The 19,222-nt window shown below is 36.7% G+C and overlaps 1 protein-coding gene across 4 annotated transcripts in view; it reads right to left on the reverse strand.

Annotated features, from left to right (window-relative positions):
- The window catches only part of nrp2a (neuropilin 2a), a 135,853-nt gene extending 118,824 nt beyond the window's left edge, over positions 1 to 17,029 (reverse strand). For 3 of the 4 annotated variants that reach the window (XR_015475631.1, XM_087235393.1, XM_087235394.1), the window contains exon 1: positions 16,346 to 17,029. Coding sequence is in view for 3 of the 4 variants with exons in the window: in XM_087235393.1 (XP_087091519.1) it covers positions 16,346 to 16,418 (73 nt within the window). In the remaining variant the exon portion in view is untranslated. 4 annotated transcript variants of the gene reach the window in all.
- Positions 17,030 to 19,222: the final 2,193 nt, after the last annotated feature.

Genomic DNA, 19,222 nt, shown 5'->3' on the forward strand with positions numbered 1-19,222 from the left:
AGAGATTTTTGAATGAAGGAAGCATTACTAGATTTTAAAATAATTGACGGAAACACACACTATTTACTATTTGTGATTATTAATTGAACATCAATGCTGAAACAACTGAAATTAAAACATCGCCTAAAACGCAGCTCTTCTCGCCACCCAACCTCGTCACCGTTACCTAACCGACCAATCACAAAGCTTGCACTACGTGTCGTGACGAGTAGTTACAATTTTTTGAGAGGATTTTATGCGAAGGCTACGCCAGACCGTGCGCATGCCCTTGGCAGAAGTATATCAGAATAATATAATAAGTAAATCAAAATATGACGACTCCACACATGGTAGGGAAAGTAATTAAAAAAATTGACCTGGAAAAATTTTATCAAATATAGATTCTGAATGTTGATTTTGATTACTTTTCGATTAATTGCCCAGCCCTACTTCCAGCCACAACCCAGTACTGGGAAACACCCATACATTATTTTATTCACACACTCATACACTATGGCCAGTTTTATTAATTGATGCATTTTCCTTCAGGTTATGCCCTTATTATTGGGGTCGCCACAGTGGAATGAACCACTAACTATTACAGCATATATTTTATGCAGCGGATGCACTTCCAACCGCAACCCAGTACTGGGAAACACTCTCACATTCACAGTCATCCACTACGGCCAATTTAGTTCACCCTATTCCCCTATAGCTCATGTCTTTGGACTGTGGGGGAAACCGGAGCACCCAGAGGAAACATGGGGAGAACATGCAAACTCCACACAGAAATGGCTACTGGCCCAGTTGGGATTTGAACAAGCAACCTTTTTGCTGTGAGGCAACATACGGCCAATTTAGTTCATCCACTTATACATCACAATGCAGAAGTAAAATTAGTTGAGAATGCTGACTTATACAGCTGATATAGTACATCCCTAATGTGCAGATGCTGTATTTATAAATTAAATACTGCTTTAATTTGACAATTCGTGACAAGTAGCCCACATTCCAATTACCTAATGTGCTTTTAAGTTTTCCGCACAATGCATGCAGGAGCCTGAAAGCATTCAATATATTCATAATGGTCTCTTCATAAATGGTCTCTCCTACCATAACTCTGAGACAGGAAGTGACACGCAGGTCTCTTCTCTGGAGGTTCAAGGGTCACCCTTAAAAGCTGCAATGGGATCCAGCATAACAAAGCCTTTTTTTTGACCACCCCACCCGACGTGCTTTCTCTGTTATCTTCACCAAACACTCCTTCCATGTGCTAGCGTTCATGCTAACATGCTCAACGGCCCTTTCCCTCGCCGCTCTCACACATAGCGGATATCATTCTGGTCATTATTATTCTAAATGGAGCTAAGATTAGGAGACAGAAATACTTTCTGGTCCTTCACCATGACAACCGTGCTTTGAGGGGTTTTTAACCACATGCCAGCCAAACGGCAACTGAGGAATTAGCAGATGGGTCATTCCTACTATGCAGCACATTTTCATGCCTCCTTTGTAGAATATTTAACTCACAATTTGCAAAAAAGGAATATTGTTGTGGTTTTTATTTGAATGTTAGATCACAGAACATTGACCTTGAGTAAATTAATAGCCTTGGTTTTAAATTAGTACAGTTTGGATTGATGATGTAATTTTTTCAATGTCCTTTTGAGCTGTACTCCTCTCAATTGTATCGTATTTAAATATATTTATTCATTAATAATAGTCCAGATGTTCTTTTTTTCTCTCTTCTTGGAAATTGACGATTAATAACCGAGCCAACATGAAACGTTCTCGTAACTTTGGTTAATGTTCTCTAAAGGTTCTCTCAAAGTTATCAAAAACATTCTTGCATAATGTTTGAAAATGTATCCTAAATTCATTCATTCATTTTCCTTCAGATTAGTCCCTTTATTCATCAGGGGCTGCCACAGCGGAATGAACTGCCAACTTATCCAGCATATGTTTTACGCAGCGGATGCCCTTCCAGTTGCAACCCAGTACTAGAAAACACACTCATTCCCACTCATACACTACCGCTAATTTAGTTTATTCAATACCGCATGTCTTTGGACTGTGGGGGAGAACATGCAAACTCCACACAGAAATGCCAACTGACCCAGCAACCCAGCTGGCGATCGAACCAGCAACCTTTTAACTGTGAGGCGACAGTGCTAACTACAAAGCCAAGGTGTGGTCCTTATGTTTTCTTTATGTTATTTAGAATTAATTAATGTTATAAATATGTTAGCAACAAAATATTTCTACTTCACATTAAAAAGGTTACCATTAAGTTATAAATGTAACATTCTAAATATGAAAGGATAAAAATGTTATCAGGCGGTGCGGTGGAGCAGTGGGTAGCGCTGTTGCCTCAAAGCAAGAAGGTCACTAGTTCACGCCTTGGCTTGGTTAGTTGGCATTTAAAGCCAAAAAGAAAATGAATGAATGAATGAATGAATGAAAAATGCTATCATTGTGTTTTGTTGGAACATTTTATATACGTTTTAAATTATTTAAACATTAATATAACAAGAGAATCAAATGTTCTAAAACTGTTTATAAAATGTTCTCATAACCAAACAATAACGTTAAATCAACATCTAAATAACTGGACGTTTTGAATATGCAAATAACTTTCCAACAAAATGTTTTCTTACGTAATGGAAACATTACGGGAATGTTTTTATAACATAATATTATGAGTTACTATGAAGTTATTAATTTGCTATCTGGCACTTCATTTTATATTGTCAGTCTTTTGTTGAAATTATTTAAAGTCGGTTTATCATTTATGTTGTTGATTATTTATGTTTGAATCTTCTATAATTAAAAATGAACAATTTATTCATTATTATTCCAGTTGTTTTTACTCTTTGTCTTGGCGTTGTAGTCTAAAATTGGTGATTAATTCACAGATTTTTTTCGTGTGTCTTCTTGCACATAATGTTTTTTTTTTATTTAAGATTTATTTTTTGGACTTTTTGCCTTTATTTAATAGAACAAAATTGAGACAGGATGTGAAGTTAGAGAGACAGAAGTAGGGCAGGGAAATGTCCTCAAGCCAGGATTCAAACTCGGGATGCCCTGATGTGCTACTGCACCATATGTCTGCGCGCTAACCACTAAGCTAACGCGCCAACTTTTGCACATCATTTTAAATCCAGTCATTCCTTCCCTGCCAACTGACCCAGTCAGGACTCGAACCAGCAACCTTCAGGCTTTGAGGTGACAGTGCTAACCACGAAGCCACCATGCCGCACTCACGCTTCCTTAATGTTATTTATAATTAATAAATGTTATGAATACGTTATAAATGTTATAAAAACGCTAGCAACAAAATGGTATCATTGTGTTGTTGGGGGAATGTTTTAAAAACGTTACCATTAAGTTATAAATTATAAAATCCTAAACATTCTAAAAATGTTATCATTACCATTGTGTTCAAATAACGTTCAAACTAAATGTTTTATTACATAATTAAAATGTTATGGGAACATTTTTATAATGTAAATTTATTAGCTTGGAGGTTATTTATTCGCTATTTCTCACTTTATTTTATATTCTGTCTTAATATTCCTAGTCTTTGGTGAAATTATTTAAAATCAGTTGTTTATTTATGTTTGAACCATACTAAAATTTAAAAAATTAACTATTTAGTCATTAATAGTCCAGTTGTTTCTACTTTTTGCCTTGGCGATGTTGTCTAACATTGGTGATTATTTCACAGATTTTGGTGTGTCCTTGGCTTGTGCACATAATTTTAAATAGTCATTCATTTATTCATTCATTCATTCATTTTTCTTTACCTTAGTCCCTTTATTAATTAGGGGTCGCCATAGTGGAATGAACCACAAACTTATTCATCATATATTTTGCACAACGGATGCGCCTTCCAGCTGCAACTCACTACTGGGAAACACCCATACACACTCGTACACTATGGCCAATTTAGTTCATCCAATTCACCTATACCGCATGTCTTTGGGCTGTGAGGAAAACCGGAGCCCCCGGAGGAAACCCACACCAACACAGGGAGAACATGCAAACTTAAACCACACAGAAATGCCAACTGACCCAGCAAGGACTCGAACCAGCGACCTTCTTGCTGTGAGACGACACTGAGCCACCATGTCACCTAAATCCAGTCATTCCTTTGTAAAAACCTCAGCCAACAAAAGTCAGCTCCCGCATGACATCATCCTCCAGAAATGGATGAGGGATCATCAGTGAGGAAAAAGCAGCGTAAAATATTCAAAACATTATTCCATCAAGTCAGTCCCTCATCGAGTGATGACAAATGTCTGCAAATATATTAAACATTAGACCGGGAGAGTCTAATTTTGACCTGTATATATTTGATATTAATCTCCATAGAAGCATTTCCTTGTTGTTTTTAAAGACTACATGTTTAAAACGGCACTGCATAAAAGGAAAGACTCACATCGAGAACATGGCCATGCGTGATAACTGTCTTATGAGAAGACAAGCTTGAAGATTATATTTTCTGTGAGACAAAATCCAAAATACACCTTCACAAAAGGAGAATGTATCTCGCTATCGCACTTATGTTTGGTGGGATACATCACAGCATACATCAGAAAGGGGAAAGTGGGAATAGTGCAGGTTCAGAGAGGAAGAGGCTGGTTTGATTGACATTTCTGGGTCTTATGTTGTCTTCTGCAAACACGTAGATAAACACGGCTGTCTGGATAGCATTAGGAAAACTCCTCCTCTCTTTGACTGAACAAACTTCAGGACTGCTTCACCCTTACCACCCTGCAGCTCGTAAATACTCTTAACATATAGCAGAATTGACACCAATCACCATGCATTTATTATAAAATATTATATACTACTAAATCGTTGCTAAAAGATGGACTCTCTGCTATTAAAGCATGATAAAAACAATGGTGCAGATGGGGAGAATGGAATCAAAAGACAGTCAAAAACCCTTGGCTCTCTGAATATGTAAGGATTTTCAGAAATTGGCCTTCAAAAGCGAGCTGCAGGGTATCCGAAAACCACGTTAAAGATCTCCAGCGCTATGCATTGGCGTGGTGGATAATCTTGAGACAGGGAGTTGAGTATCGCCTGAAGCCAAGACTCCCATACGTGCCGGTGTGCCAGTCATAAGAGCCTGAATAAAAGGTTTAAAGATGGCTGGGGCTTCTTTCAAGTGTTGACATTTCCACTGCTATTATGTCTTTTTAAAAGGTACACTTAAAATGAGCTGGCATTTAAGGCAACAACCGAATCCTGCTAACCCTTTTCAACTACATCCTCTGAAGGGGGAAAAAGCGAGCCAGAAGCACGTAGGTGCACACACACAGACACTCAAAAAAATGTGTTTCCAGCATATAAAGTCAAAATTATTAGCCATTTTAAGGTTTTTTTTATCATTTTTTGAACAGTGTAAATTAAATGAATATCGTGAGTGTTGTTTAACAGAGATAAGCTTTTTTATTACTGCAGACTAGTTAAGAAAACAGAAAGAAGAAATGCCCACATGAGTTTACCGTTTTTCCTTATTGCAAACACAACAGCAATCTGGTAGTGTTTGCGCTGGTTTGGCTTTTTTTAAGATAATTATTGTGATCTCCTGATTGCAACAGAGATGCAAGAGAAATACTGAGGAATCTCTGTAGTCTGATCTCTGTAGACTGATGGCATTTCATGCCTTTCAGCATTATAATCTTAAAATATGAGCAAAATCACCTGTTTTGTCATCACTTTAGACAAAGGATGTCAAACTCAATTCCTGGAAGGCCGCTGCCCTGCACAGTTTAGTTCCAACCCTGATTAAACACACCTGATCAAACTAATTGAGTCCTTCAGGCTTGTTTGAAACCTACAGGTAAGTGTGTTGGACCTAAACTGTGCAGGGCTGCGGCCCTCCAGGAATTGAGTTTGACATCCCTGCTTTAGACATTACGATAGAGAATCATTCAAACACTAGCTCTAAAGTGATGTAGGTAAAGTAGCAACAATTTCTGCTGTTCTGACGTCAGCTGCAGATGTGAATGAATGGCAGAAGAAAGTAGTTCCTCTTACAAAAGGATTTTTAAGACTCTCCATGTTTGATTTTCTTTTTCATACACAATTATACCATTGAACAGTAGTATAAATGCTATATAACACTCGTAGCATCACTGGTGGCACACTAAGGCACTCAGCATGCAGCCTCGTGCATTGGTCAGAATCTGTCCTTAGGACAGTACCTTCTAAAAAGGTGCATTTTTGTTCCTAATAGGTCCTTAAGGGTACATATTAATACCCCAAAAGTACAAATGTGTAACCCACAGTAACTTAAAGGTACAAAAGTAAATTTTAAAGTTACAAAAGTTTACCCTAAAGTTACAAATGTCCACCTGTATGGTACAAATGTGTACCTTTTGAAAAGGTAACGCCCCAGTGACAGATTTTGGACCTTTATTTCTGAAAAAGTTTACAACTTTTTTAGCATCATCAACCATGCTGTGTTAAAAAAAAATCCCATTTCTTCCTCATTGATTCTCGGTTTAAACTTCTGTGAACTGTCTTGAGCATTTCTACATGCTTAAATGCATTGGGTTGCAGCCATGTTATTGAGTGATTAAATATTTGAGTTAACAAGCAATTGAAGAAGTGTACCCAATAAAGTGGCCAGTGAGTGTATATCAATACAGTATATATGTATGAATATTACATTAACGAGAGCCCAGAGGGTCGTGGTTGTAATCCTCGGGAAAATAATGTCACAGTGCAAAAATTGGTCCTAAAAATAGGCTTCTTTTTCTTCCCTTTTCCTTCTTTCATATTGTGCTGATGATGACTTGACAGTTCCCTTCCAGCCCTCCTCCGATGAATACCTCACCTCATCTCAGTATTATTACCCAATATATTACAGGAACACAAAAGGACAGACAGATAGCAATCATTCTAGCATTTTCATTCAGTCTGGATGTATACTCTGTCTGTGTCTATCGCTCTATTGTGTGTTTTCGGGGAACAGGGTCTTGAGGATAAATCCATGAGGGGGGGATTTTGCGTGCTCTGCACTTTTTTTAGACAGATCTGTCCTTTCATGTGGGGAGACAGAAGAGGAGAGCGGGCTACAGACAGCCAAGAGATTTCAGACCCTGCTTGAGGGATGAACAAAGAAGGAAAATAAGGTTCTGTGCAACTTTAGATGGTGTGTTCGTCTCAAAATGTAATATTTACTCAACATCATGTCATTCCAAACATGCATTTTTGTTCAGACGCAGAGAAATGGGAATGATGACAAACAACTATGAGCAAACGCATCCATAAAAAGCACTAAGATATGGTCAATATGACAGATCAGTCTTTTGTGTGTGTGATAAGCAGACAGAAATTCTTCTCGTCTCTCTGAATCTATGCTAACAAATCAGTTTTCTGAAAGGAATCGGTGGAATCATTCAATACAGTGTATCGTCCTGAATTTCCCGTTATTTTGAGTGGGATCACTTCAGTTAATCTTGTATACCAAAAAAAAAACACAGTCCAACTCAGCTTTCAGGTTCAACTCACTGACTCGGTCATCTAGTTGTAATGATTCGGCATCACTCGAGGGAGATATTATGAATTTATAATGACTCATATTTATGAGATGACAAACAGATATGAGCAAACACATCTATAAAAGCACTAAAATATGGTCAATATGACAGATCTGTCTTTTGTGTGTGTGGTAAACAGCCTGAAATTCTCCTGGTCTCTCTCAATCTTTGTTAACAAATCAGTCTTGAGAGAAGATTTGGTGGAATCATTCAATACAGTAGATTGTCATGCATGATTCATTCATACTGCATTGCCATTTCTTTCATGACGTTCAAACTTAGTCTTGACAACCACCCTGGCTTTTCTTGGCACATATGTGAGAGTTTATAACAGAAGTAGCCATGCCTGATGTTGGAACAAATCCTTATTTTGAGTGGGATCACTTCAGTTCATCTTGTATACCAAAAAAAAACACAGTCCAACTCAGCTTTCAGGTTCAACTCACTGCCTTGGTCATCTAGTTGTAATGGTTCGGCATCACTCGAGGGAGGTATTACGAATTTATAACGACTCATATTTATGAGAATTATGACAAACAGATATGAGCACACACATCTATAAAAGCACTAAGATATGGTCGATATGACAGATCTGTCTTTTGTGTCTGTGATGATCAGTCTGAAATTCTCCTGGTCTCTCTCAATCTTTGTTAACAAATCAGTTTTGAGAGAAGATTTGGTTGAATCATTCAATACAGTAGATTGTCCTACATGATTCATTCATACTGCATTGCCATTTCTTTCATGACATTCAAACTTAATCAGTCTTGACAACCACCCTGGCACATATGTGAGAGTTTATAACAGAAGTAGCCATGCCTGATGTAGGAACAAATCCTTATTTTGAGTGGGATCACTTCAGTTAATCTTGTATACCAAAAAAACACAGTCCAACTCAGCTTTCAGGTTCAACTTTCCGACTTGTCATCTAGTTGTAATGGTTCGGCATCACTCGAGGGAGATATTACGAATTTATAATGACTCATATTTATGAGATGACAAACAAATATGAGCACACACATCTATCAAAGCACTAAAATATGGTCAATATGACAGATCTGTCTTTTGTGTGTGTGATAAACAGCCTGAAATTCTCCTGGTCTCCCTCAATCTTTGTTAGCAAATCAGTCTTGAGAGAAGATTTGGTGGAATCATTCAATACAGTAGATTGTCCTACATGATTCATTCATACCGCATTGCCATTTCTTTCATGACGTTCAAACTTAATGTCTTGACAACCACCCTGGCTTTTCTTGGCACATATGTGAGAGTTTATAACAGAAGTAGCCATGCCTGATGTGGGAAAAAAATCATTATTTTAAGTGGGATCACTTCAGTTAATCTTGTATACCAAAAAAAACACAGTCCAACTCAGCTTTCAGGTTCAACTCAGAGATTCGGTCATCTAGTTGTAATGGTTCGGCATCACTCGAGGGAGATATTACGAATTTATAATGACTCATATTTATGAGATGACAAAAAAATGTGAGCAAACACATCTATAAAAGCACTAAGATATGGTCAATATGACAGATCTTTCTTTTGTGTCTGTAATGATCAGTCTGAAATTCTCCTGGTCTTTCTCAATCTTTGTTAACAAATCAGTTTTGAGAGAAGATTTGGTGGAATCATTCAATACAGTAGATTGTCATGCATGATTCATTCATAAGTTCAAACTTAATCAGTCTTGACAACCACCCTGGCTTTTCTTGGCACATTCATGAGAGTTCATAAAAGAAGTAGCCATGCCTGATGTAGGAATAAATCATTATTTTGAGTGGGATCACTTCAGTTAATCTATAGCAAAAAAAAAAAAAAAGAAAAAAGAAAAGTCTGACTCAGCTGTCAGGTTTAACTTACTGACAATCATCTAGTTGTAATGGTTCAGCATCACTAGAGGGAAATATTACTAATATGTAATGACTCATGTTTATGACGGTTTAAGGTCATTTCAATACTGGTGATATATCAATACTTTTAAAATGACACTGGGGCCAAAACGGTGCCTGAACCGATACTTTTGAGCCACGAAATTATGGTGGATGAGTCTGGAAAACCTTCTAATTTGACAAATTTTAACAATTATTTTCACCTCATTTGAAAATTATTTTAATTTAACAACATAATTAAAGTTTAAAGTATACATTAATTCACATTTTACATATCTGAATTGCATATTTCTTTCGATCATTTGCTTGCTAGCATGAGTGAAAGATTTGTATTTTGCAAATAACCTTACATTAGCTTACTACTACTAACCTGTGTAAAGGCTGTCATCAAAATCACTGAACATCTTTTTCTTAGGGTTGGGGCTTGAGTCGTCACTGAATATGTTTACATGGACACTAATACTCCAATTTTTATATGATTAAGACAATACTCTGATTAAGAGTCAGTACAAAAGTCAAACATGTTTAGAATGATCAAAAATCATTAGGATTTGTTTGTAGTCTGTGCCTTTAATAATTTCAGAAAAAAAGTTCAAATGCAGAAAAATAACTGGGAATGTTACTCTTTAAATGCAAACCGCTCTGTGTGTTTATTTTGAGTGCATTCACGCGCCCAGATGTTTTGTGCTCCTCTCTGCTGGTATTAATTTCTATTAATGGAATCATGGCTGTGCAGCGCTGTCACTGTGGCGATAAGTTGCATCCATGTGGAGAGGTCGTGATATATCTCCATCTCTTTCTCTCGTGCTCTTTTTCTCAATATTTCACTCCCCGTCCTTCCGTTTGCACCTTAATTAAAAAGTGCTGTCACCCGCGGTGAGGAAATCAGCACCGATCCAGTCATCCTTACCAAAGCTTTCTCAATCAAACTCTCATTCTCATGAGTCTCAATGCTGCCAAAAGAGTCAAAAAGTGGTCCGTCTGAATTTAATTTCATTACTCTATTGGAGTCAGTGTTGCATTGGCTCTTTCAAATTGATGGCTGGTCCATCCAATCAAACGGCGAATGCTAAATGTATGAGCTGTCAATCTTAGATAAATACAATCCAAGAACCCTCCTGATGTAAAACACTCATCGTCTCTACCTATACTATGCTAGAGGTCCAGTTTAAACTGGTTAAACTTTAAATAATGATGGAAAACACAGCAGCAATCTAATAGCTTCTGCAAAGCAGCTTGTAATGCCAATCTATAAGGAGGATCTCTATACAGAACATGCTATATTATGTTGTTTGCACTCATTTCAATCAAGAGCACCTGCTTTAAAGAAATATGTGTGATCTGCTTTGGTTTAACACTGTTTGGTGGAGCTACAAACCAAAATACAGCTCAAAAGCCTCAGGTTTTTACTGTATATATGTACTTGGTATTGTTTGGTGTCTACATGAAACTATTAGGCTTGAGATCTTGAGGGATATACTGTAATTTCAGCTCATGCATTTAACCAAAACCTAAAAAACAGCCAAAAGCCCAATGGGATATTGCATTTCTTGAAATGTACATCACCTTTTATCATGTACATTGTAAAATTGGCTCTATGACCTCTCCACTTCACCAATAGCTGGTGTGTTGTAAGTGCACTGGCGCCATTGTCCTGTGGCTGCCGTCTCATCATCCAAGTGGATGCTGCACAATGGTGGTGGCGTGGAGAGACCCCCCTCATGATTGTGAAGCACAATAAATGCACTACTTAAATACACATTACTTACTTACTTACTAAACATTTTACTTTGAGAGTAGGCAACAACGTCTATTTCATAAATGTCCACTCACTTACTTACAAATTGTAACAAATAATTTCTAATAAAACGGATGAAATGGATAGTTCAGCCCAAAAATGAAACTTTACTTATCATTTACTCACCCTCAGGTGCTCTCTAAACTTTATTGGTTCTAAACTGTTTTCTGATGAACAAAGAAAACAAGATATTGTGAAGAACGCTTAAACCAGTAGCCATTGACATCTAAAGTAGGAAATAAAGACATTATAGAAATCACTGGCTGTCGGCTTCTGACATTCTTTAAAATGTCTTCTTTTGTGTTTAACAGAAAAACAAAATAGTTTAGAAAAGGTTGACAGTGAGTAAAGCATGACATCATTTTCATTTCTTAGTAAATTGTCCTTTCAATCCTGACAGAAGTCTTGCTGTCAGGGCAACAAATAATAACTTGACTTCTAGTTGATCATTTGAAAAAGTGGCAGAAGGTAAATTTCTCAGATAAATCATCGGTTGAATTGCACTTTAATCATCACAAATACTGCACAAGACCTATTGGAACCCACATGGACCCATTTTCACAAAAATCAGTCAAGTTTGGTGAAGGAAAAATTATGGTTTGGGTTTACATTCAATATGGGGGTGTGCGAGAGATCTGCAGAGGTGGATAGCAACATCAACAGCCTGAGGTATCAAGACATTTGTGCTGCCCATTACATTAAAAACCACTAGAGAGGGACAATTCTTCAGCAGGATAGCGCTCCTTCTCATACTTCAGCCTCCACATCAAAGTTGAAAGCAAACAGAAAGCAAAGAAAGTCAAGGTGCTCCAGGATTGGCCAGCCCAGTCACCAGAAATAAACATTATTGAGCATGTCTGGGTTAAGATAAAAGAGGAAGCATTGAAGATGAATTCAAAGAATCTTAATGAACTCTGGGAGTCCTGCAAGAATGCATTCTTTGACATTCCAGATGACTTAATACGTGATTTGAGTCATTTCAGAGATGTATGGATGCAGTCCTCCAAGCTCATGGGAGTCATACACAATAGTCATTCTGTTTCCACTGCAGCATGACTTTATATTCTATACTGTACATTATTTCTGTTAAGTGACAAGACTTTTGTCTAAGCAAAGTCAGACTTTACTGTCCTAATAAAATCATTAAAAATCAAGACATGATCATATTTTATTTTGGTAAAATAAGCGTAATCTAGAGGCCTTTGCCTTTCATATGAGCAACTTCTGATGACAAATGATTTACTAGAAGTCAAGGTTTTATTTGTTGTTCTGAAAACTTGGATCAGCGACAAGACGTTTGTCAGGTAGTGTATTAATAGCAAACACATTAAGCAACAAATGTAATATATAAGACCAATCTAAATCTATTTCCAAGTAACAAACAACAAATTATTTCTATGTGCTGTCTCAAGTGTCCATGCATTTTACAAAGACTTTGAATGCAATTCAACGAATCAGATTTTATAAGACACTTCAATCACCAATTCCCAGTGACCGTGCATCATAAATTTTACAGTCATCATTCACTGAAACTTCTGCGGTGCCCTAATTTACAAACATCAATGTGTCACGTTGTCTGTCTTCTCTCTCACACCCACACACTAAAAGCTCAAAAATGACAGTAACTAGGAGGAGCCGTTTCAATTATTTATGCTATATTTTTAATTCCTCCTCAATTCAAGCAACCCAGGGAATGCTCGCACCCACTGGCTCTGCAGGGATTGATCCGGTCGTGGTTTCCCGGCCCCAAATGCAAATTTCTGACCTTCTTTTTAGAGTCGAGACTATTAGCTCCTGCATAGATAAGTACTTCTACTATTCACGAACCCCAGAAAAATAGGATGAAACGGCATACACAACCACTCGGGGTGTTGTAGATGAAAAGAAGACGTGTGCATGTGTCAGTAGATATGTGCCTGCGTCTTTGTCTCGTTTGAAAAACCGCCAGGGAAAACTAAGCGCTTTGTTTGTTCACATGAAGTATTTATATGTGTCTCTTTTAATCGTGTAATAATCAGGTGTGTCATATTAAACAGAGTGGACCCAAGAAACTGTCCTAGAGGTAAACTGTAAATGAAAGCTTCCAACATGAGCAAACATCTCTTTTTAGCAGTTCTCACACTGTTTTGACTCTTTAAACGTCTGCTACAGACATAAACAATACCTCAAACTGTGCAACTTGGAGACTTGAAACTTGTTATTATCTCTCAAAGCAAATACCAAGCATATTTTTGCCAAGTGGATGGTCAAATGCATGGATCAAATGCCCACAATAATACAGATTCAGAGAAGGGCAGTAATTAAACACCACAAATGTCTTATTAAAAACATAGCAACAAACTTTAAACCGCATTGAAGCTGCACTGAAACACTATGGAGATCATCTATTATGTTGCCACATGTGCAAACACTCAAAAGAGTAAACACCAGGTTAAACACATATATATTCTCCTTCTTATTACATCAGCAGTTCCTAAAACTTGCAAAGCAATGCAAAAAAAAGTGCAGTTTAAAGTGAATTAAAACAATTTTGATCCTTACTTTTCAAAGAGAAGTCTTGTATGGTTAAAACATCTGCTAAATAAATATAGAACTTTCCATATTTGAGTGCAATGTTCAGCGAGATGCTTGATTAGGAGGTACAAAAATAAAAGCAGGTCAACATAGAGTTTTGTGAATAAAAGAAAGCATATGGACAGTCTGAATTTGCTCTGTGTTGATCTACATGTCACTTTCTGGCCAGGACAAAAGCCCCTAAAGGCATGGATCTCACACAAGAGAGACGCTGTTTCTTTGTTGTCCATAATTCAATGCATTGTGCTTGTTGGAGTCGATGGCGCTCCGGGAGGGAGAGCGTTACAGAAGTACCTGCATGTGTGCAGATTCAGGCTGAGGCCAAAATGGGTTTTTTAACACCCAACATTGAAATAACACCATAAATGCCTGCACAAGATTTGAGCTCACAAATCAAATCTGTTTAAACACATTACCCCCTGAATAAAAATATGAAAACAATTATCAAAACCTAATTACAGACATTGCTAGTGCTTGAAGACAATGAACAACATTGTAAAGCACCATTTCTTTTCATCTGTTGAACACTGTGCTTCATTTCTGGAAGACTATGTGCCCTACTTCTAAAGCTGCTTCAGTTCACCCACTTTAAAGTGTTTATTCCTTTGCGGAAATATAATTTGCAATACCACCGTCCTCGCAAGCCATCTGCTCCAAGAATGAAAGTTTGTTCATGTCAAAAACAATAATGCAACAACTGAAGAGAGCCTAAATCAATCCGCAGTGTCATCTATAAGCAAATGAAGACTCTGAGGTTCATTCATCCACATCTGTAACTTTCCATTAGCCTATTTGAAGACCTTTCATCACTAATTCAAGCTGCTTCATCATTTTTTCCTCAACCTGTTGGCCTAAAACTGCAGGTGCGGCTGCACTATAAATACATTTTGAAAAGGGTAATATATAATTGTCATACAGTATACTTTTAGTGAACACTTACCCAAAACATTAGTGGGGTGTATATCAGATAATTACCAAATTAGCTATTTTAATGGCTGTTAATTTTACAGTTAACGATGTATTGTTCACAATATCTTAAAACAGTCTATAATGAAAACTTGGAAAGCATTGTGTTTTTGCAACCTTATCACTTCTGTGTAGCTTATTGACAGCTTCTAATGAACCATTGTTTTACTATTCCGGCTTAAATGGGAGAAAAAACACATATCAATTAACCAAACCCGATAAACGTACATGTTTTGTACAATTCGCGCGGTAACTCCCCTCAGGAGGACCAACAATGACCAGAAACAAGCGCAAAACGTAGTCAACGGGTATGTTGACGGTGAGGAACCAAATTCAAGGACTCTTGCAGTCTACTTTTTAAAGAAATGTCAACCAGACTATTCAATCTGGCGAGGTTCTTCTCAGGTAACCCAGACTGATAGCACGGTTAGCATGTAGTAACCATCATTTGAGTGATAGTAGCCGATTTGTCATGTTTTCTAAAAAAAAATAAGAATAGTTTGACATCATATGCATAATACTGACACAGCATAGGCTACTCTCTATAAACGTAAAGTAGCTAAACGTGGTTCTCTGTACATTCTGGCTGTGGTTGTACATTTTGAAGTCGGAATGGCGCACATTTGATACATGACTATCGTAATCATTCAATTGCATACAGTAGGGCTACTCCGCGTCTAATTTAATCCTGTATACACAACAAGCTCAAAAACTCCACACACTGGTCATTCAGCTGAACACTAGCCCTGTTTATACCCTAAATCATGTCTCTTGTAGACTATTAAACTCGTGACGCGAAGTATTTTCTCAGAAGGTTACAGTTACAATGCTTGTTATTGATTTCCGCAGCTTTCCTAAGCCATTTCTGTGATTCTTTGCAATACCATAAGATTTTAATTAGCAGTTATATCTCGGTTCAGCATTAAAATGTGGTGCTATTTTATGTGCACTTAGAACTTGTGATTTTTGGTGAAAAAAAAAAATAAATAAATAAATAAATAAAAAATAGGCCTACATAGCTATATATGCTATATATATATATATATATATATATATATATATATATATATATATATATATATATATATATCAATTTCTAAGAGCATTTACTTTTTAATTAGCTTTATTTATTTATTTATTTATTTTGTTAGCTTTTTTAATTGAAACTCTTTTGCAACTGGATATAAATCAACAGCAGTTGCTCTGAAAATAAGTTATCCAGCATCCTAAGGTCAGTCTGTCTCTGTTTCGTCTTTGCAAATAAGTGGAAAGAGATAATATCTCAGCAAACTAATAATATCAGCAAACAGTCCAAAACAAGCATTTCCCCGGGGCTCAAATGATCGGTTTGCCATTACGGCTGCCTCTGATTAGGTATAAAGCTGCTCTTTCTCCACTAAATAAAACCAGAAGCTCTCCTTTCCTCAGCACGGTTTGCCTGGACAGCAGAAACACGCGTTCGCTTCGCCAGGAGAGAAATCTGTTTGCCATTTGCGGATAGCCTCACTGGATGGGAATTTAGACACACAGATATCGCAATGAAAGTTCGTGGGAGACAAACAAATATAAGACGAACTTACTTTCTTTTGCGCTGACTTTCAGAACGAAGCAAAAGATAAATGCAATCCGTTGGTGTGATATCCAGAAATCCATCTTTCCGAAATGTGCTTGAAGAAGTGAGCTGTGTTCAACTAGTTATCTTCTTCAAGAACAAATGGCAAATCAGACTGAGAAAATATTATAAAACAGCCTTTTTGTCTAAATAATGCTCAGAATTTCATATTCAAATGCAGTTCTGTTGAACCCATTGCGCACAGCAAATGCAGAGTGTGCAAAACATGATCTATTTCATGTATTCATAAAAAGTCATGCTTGGACATAAATCAGCCTCCTCTTCTTCAAACAAAACTAAATTAGAGGTCTTCAACTGTATTCCGTTATAACGCCGTCTCAGATTTGCGTGCGTTATTGCGCTCCATTGCCTTATCGGTCTCCGATGCTTTGAGGTTTCCGCAGGGATTTCTCCCTTAATCGCCCGCAGCCCTCCGAGTTTAAGAGTTCTGCTATCTTCTTGCTCTCGTTAGTCGTTCAGTCATACCCAGGAGGCAGCAAGTTTTGTCCAAACTGCCAGGGAAGAGAGGAATTGGTGTTGCGCACAGAAGCGTGTTGAAGCGCACTGCTGTGGCAGCGCGTGTAGATGTGCTCGAAAGCGCGAGTCTGAGTGTGTGTATGTGTGTGTGTCAGTGAGTCAGTATGTGTGTAATAGCATTTCTGAGCGGCGCAGCGATCGCATTACACTGAGCTTTCTTGGCCCGCCTCCCCTCAGTCACTGATTAGAGAACACCTCTCTCTCTCTCTCTCTCTCTCTCTCTCTCTCTCTCTCTCTCTCTCTCTCTCTCTCTCTCTCTCTCTCTCTCTCTCTCAGCGACGAGAAGTTCGAATCATTTTTAGTGAATCGGTTCGTTTAATGAACCGGTCCAAATGATCGATAGTCGCAATGATCCCTGCGTGTCCTTTTTACGCATGGTATTTGATGTCATTCATTCATTCATTCATTCATTCATTCATTTTCTTGTCGGCTTAGTCTCTTTATTAATCCGGGGTCGCCACAGCGGAATGAACCGCCAACTTATCCAGCATGTTTTTTACACAGCGGATGCCCTTCCAGCCGCAACCCATCTCTGTGAAATGTAGCCTATTTGGTGTATGACTTAAAATCGGAAATTTACAATAAGTTTGTATTTTAATAATTCGTTTACACACCCAAAACGCATCATTTACTCTCCAATTGCTTGTTCTTATTTTTAAAGATGTTAGAACCTGTAACCATTGTTTTAATAGTATTTGTTTTTCCTACAGTACAATGGAAGTCAATGCTTAGTAGTTTTCACCATTCTTCGAATTATCTTCTTCTATGTTCAACAGTAAAAAAAAAAAAAAAAAAACTCGTAAACGTCTAACCACTTTTCATTTTGTGTGAATTATCAATTTAATATAAATGAACTTAACTTCTCCAGACATGTCTCATTTATTATTTATTAATCATTCCTTTTAAGTTTCAAGTGTCCAACTATTATTTTTTACAGCTAATTGGTTCATTTCATTTAAGGAAGATCAGTCAACGATCCAATAAAAAACTCATAAATGCTCAAAAACCACTTTCAATTTTGGGAGAACTAACCCTTTAATATAATTAGACGTAACTTTTCCAAACACACATGTCTCATTTATCATTTATTAATCATTCCTTTTAAGTTTCAGGTGTCCGATTATTATTATTATTATTATTATTATTATTATTATTATTATTATTATTATTTTTAAAGCTAATCGGTTCATTTCAGTGAACAGAGATCAGTCACCTATCAAATGATAAAGTTATCTATATTTGTGATCAACAGTTAAAAGAAGCCCTCATAAAAGTTTGGAACCACTTTCAATTTAGGATGAACTATCCCTTTAACGATCCCTGCGTGGCTTTTTACGCGTGGTATTTTGGTGTATTTTGACTTAAAACATAAATTGAAGTTAGGTTTATATTTTAATATTTTTTTACACATCCAAAACCCATTTTTTACTCTCCAATCACTTGTCACAAATCTTTTTCTTAAACGTTAGAAACCTGTAACCATTGCTTTTAATAGTATTTGTTTTTCCTACAATGAAAGTCAGTGGTTACTGGTTTCCAACATTCTTCAAATTATCTTCTTTTGTGTTCAACAGTAAAAAAAAAAAAAAAACTCGTAAACGTTTGGAACCACTTTTTGTTTTGGGTGAACTATCCCTTTAATATAAATAAGCATAACTTTTCCACACACACACACACACACACACACACACACACACACACACACACACACACACACACACACACACATACACACACACATACACACACACACACACACACACACACACGTCTCATTTACCGTTTATTAATCATTCCTTTTAAGTTTAAAGTGTCTGAATATTACTTTCTAAGCTAATCGGTTCGTTTCAGTGAAAGGAGATCAGTCATCAATCAAATGATAAAACACAAAGGTCACCTTGTGGCATTTTACACTTGATAAATTTACTAATGATTTACTAATAATGTTTTAATGATATTTAGCTAAATATGTATGGAAAGAAGCAAGCCCTTAAAATACTTGTCAAAATAATTTCTCTACTTCAATACAACTAAAAGTCAGATTCATTAGTGAATTAGTTAAATAAAATAGACATTTCCTTAGGAACTGCTCAAAGTTTATAAATATATGTAAATGGCACATATAGGGCCAGTGTTTCCTTTACAAATATTATTAAGAATATGACATAATCTATTCTGAAACATATGATCACTTACAAAAGCTAACATGTATTTTAATCTCATATATAAATCGTATAAATAAATATTGAGACAATTTATTAAGAAATTAAATTTAATATTTATTATTTATTAGGAAATGAAAAAAACA

This window comes from Danio rerio, chromosome 1 (assembly GCF_052040795.2).
Source record: "Danio rerio strain M-AB ecotype USA chromosome 1, GRCz13ab, whole genome shotgun sequence".
NCBI lineage: Eukaryota > Metazoa > Chordata > Actinopteri > Cypriniformes > Danionidae > Danio > Danio rerio.